At 49.7% G+C, this 3,138-nt stretch overlaps 1 protein-coding gene across 1 annotated transcript in view; it reads left to right on the forward strand.

Annotated features, from left to right (window-relative positions):
* The window catches only part of LOC114071758 (choline/ethanolaminephosphotransferase 1-like), an 11,983-nt gene extending 9,243 nt beyond the window's left edge, over positions 1-2,740 (forward strand). Inside the window, exons 3-5 of the mRNA XM_027909613.1 lie at positions 128-286; positions 1,283-1,408; positions 2,498-2,740. Of these exons, the coding sequence (XP_027765414.1) occupies positions 128-286; positions 1,283-1,408; positions 2,498-2,617 (405 nt within the window). The 3' untranslated portion in view covers positions 2,618-2,740. The remainder of the gene's footprint in view (positions 1-127; positions 287-1,282; positions 1,409-2,497) is intronic.
* The last annotated feature ends 398 nt before the right edge of the window (positions 2,741-3,138 follow it).

Raw genomic sequence — 3,138 nt, forward strand, 5'->3', positions numbered from 1 at the left:
ACATTTCCCACCCCCCCGGTGCTCCCCGCCGTGCCTGGGGCAGGCTGGTTCCTCCAGGATCATTATCCCGGTCCCCAGCTCGGAGGGGCCGGGTCCCCTCCCTGCCCCAGCTGTCCGTTCTCCGCAGGGCACCAGCGTGCTGTCGCCCTTCCTGCACATCGGCTCGGTGATCGCCCTGGCTGCCATGATCTACAAGAAATCTGCCGTGCAGCTCTTCGAGAGGCACCCCTGCCTTTACATCCTCACCTTCGGCTTCGTCTCGGCCAAAATCACCAACAAGCTGGTGGTGAGTGCTCCGGACCCTCCCGACTGGGACACCTCGGGCACGGCTGGGACCTTCCTGGGGCTCCCAGCGAGCAATCTGTGCCCTGCTGAGCACCGAGGGGGCGATCCGGGGGGCTGGAGCTGCAGCGGGGCCTTCCTGGGTTGGGAGGGGCATCTGAGGGTTCCCAGCTCTTTATTCACACCCTTGCACAGGGTTTTGTGCCGGTGTGTGAAGAGCTGGGCTGGGGAAACCCCCTCGAGGGGAGGGAGGGGCAGAGGAGGTGCCACAGCTCTGGGACAGCTGCTGAGGGTCGAACTCTGAGATCTGCAGGGAAAGTGGGGTTAAAATGACTCAGTTGGAGTTAAAAGGACTCACAAACAGCCCCTGCCTCACACCTTCCCAGTTCTGGGTCAGTTTGGACAGAATTCCTGGGGGAAGGAGAGTTTATCCCTTCCCAGGCTCAGTTCCCAGCCAGGCTGTGCAGGGAGGATGGAGGGTGGAAGTTCATCCGTGCAGGGAGGGAAGGGTGGAAAGGACCACACTTGGGCACCAAAATACCATCAAAATAAAATAAAAAAATAAATATATAAAGCACCAGAAGGGGATGGTGACCTCATGGAATGGGGAAAAAGAGGTGGAGAGAGAGAAACAAACACCAAGAGTCTCTCAATTTGAAGCTTCAGCAGCTTTAAGTTTTGTTTCCAGGCTCAGCTAAACTTTCAAAATTTGACTTTCCACTTAAAAACGTTCCACTTCACCTTGTGCTCCCCTTTCCCTGCTCTGTCCCTGGCAGGAGGCTGGAAACACTTTGGGAATTTTTCCTGGGCTGCACCCTCTGCTCTGCATAAAAACTGTTTGTTCAATCCATATTGAAATGTTGGATATTCTGCAGTGGCTCCAATCGGGATTGCTCTTTTGCCTCTGTGTGTTCTGCCTTGGCTGCCACAGCCTTGTTGCTTAAAATGCTCTTTTTCCTCATTTAAAATGTCCTTTAAAAAGCTCTTTTCTGCCGTGCAGGTTGCACACATGACCAAGAGTGAGATGCACTTCTATGACACAGCTTTCATTGGCCCAGCCCTGCTCTTCCTGGACCAGTATTTCAACAGCTTCATTGACGAGTACATCGTGCTCTGGATTGCCCTGGTGAGTGGGGGCTAATTCCTTCTGTCACTAATTACTGGGGCTGCTCGTGCCCAGCTCACCTGCACGGTGCTGGGACAGGGGGTGACTTTTCCTAATTTTATTTTTATTTTATTTTTATTTTTTCCTTTTTTTTTTTTAAATTTTTCATTTTATCTTATTTTTTGAATTTTATTCTTTATTCTCCATTTTATCCTTCATTTTATTCTCCATTTTATCCTTCATTTTATTCTCCATTTTATCCTCGATTTTACTCTTTATTTTCTTCTTCATTTATTTTAATTTTTCTTTGGTTATTTTTAGTTGGTTCCTTTTTTTAATACAATTTATTGGGGGGAATTCCCCCTTCCCCCGGGAAAATATTCTCATGAAAAGTGAGAAATCTGGATTCCTTGAAGTATCTCGGGATGATGATAATGACAATAAACTATTATTAAATTAAATTATTAGATTATATTAAACGATATTATTATATTATCTAGTACTATAATAATTATTAAATATTAATTATTGTAGTAGTATTACTAATAGCTAGAAGGATGTTGTTATGTTAATAATATTTACCATTACTAATTATATATTTAAATTGATATATTTATTTAATATTTAATAATAATAATAACAGTGGAGGTAATGGGGCATTCCCAGGATTTCTGGAACTGCTGTGACTCTTTTCCCTTCTCTGACTGTAGACCTGACAGTCAGGGGCTGGAATTGTGTTGTCCCAGGGCTGGAGTAACGCCCAGAATCCCTGGAATCGCTTCATGGAGCGACTGCCCATCCCTGGGAGTGTCCAGGGCCGGGCTGGATAACCCAGGAGCCGCCTGGGCTGGTGGGAGATCCTGCCCGGGCAGGGCTGGGATGAGCTCTCAGGTGTTTCCCACCTGGATGAGCTCTGAGCTCCCTCCAGCCCCGTCTGCCATTCCACGAGTGTTCCCGCAGAGCGGAACATCCCACTGATGAAAAGCAGCCCCGTGGTGTATTCTGGATCCCGCGGGAATGCCGGGGCAGCGTGTCCCGTTCCCGGCTCCAGGGTCTCCAGGGTCTCCAGGGAATGCCGAGGGGCGGGCTGTGACGCTGCTGTCCCGGCAGGTGCTGTCCCTGCTGGATTTGCTCCGGTACTGCGTCAGCGTCTGCTCCCAGATCGCCGCCCACCTCCGCATCCACGTGTTCCGCATCCAGGGCTGCGCCTCCCACTCCAACCACCACTAGGAGACCGGGAATCTCCGGGAAAACCAGGAAAGGGTTGCTTTGCTACACGACCAGGTGGCGCAGGAGACTCGAGGCACAGCGACGAGAACCAAGTAATTTATACTCATAATCAATGTTGTCTAACTCTGACTCTGCGGTTTCAGTAACACTCCCTGGATGGTCTCCTGCCTTGGGAGAGGGAATTCCACGTAGTCAGCTCTCCGTGTAGTCAGCTCTGTCGGTTCCAAGCCTGGGCAAAGCATGCAGGGTTGATGATGCTCTGTCGTTGTAACCCCCCCGATTCCAAATTAACCCCCCAGTTTCTAACGTAGTGTCTGTGCAGCCACGAGCTCGCTTTGGGTTTTAATCTCTCATCACCTCCTCGTGAAATACTCCTTTAGTGTCCACTCAAAATTCATTTGACTACAGACTCGAGCTGGTTCAGACCCCCAGAACACCCCCAGATATCTCACTGGCTGAAGCTGCTGCCAGGTCGGAGCCCAGGCTGGGCTGGGTTTGGGTTTTTTGGTTTTTTTTTTTTT

Source organism: Empidonax traillii, unplaced genomic scaffold (genome assembly GCF_003031625.1).
Source record: "Empidonax traillii isolate 1590-97213 ecotype Southwest subspecies unplaced genomic scaffold, ASM303162v1 scaffold2261:size54024, whole genome shotgun sequence".
Taxonomy (NCBI): Eukaryota; Metazoa; Chordata; class Aves; order Passeriformes; family Tyrannidae; genus Empidonax; species Empidonax traillii.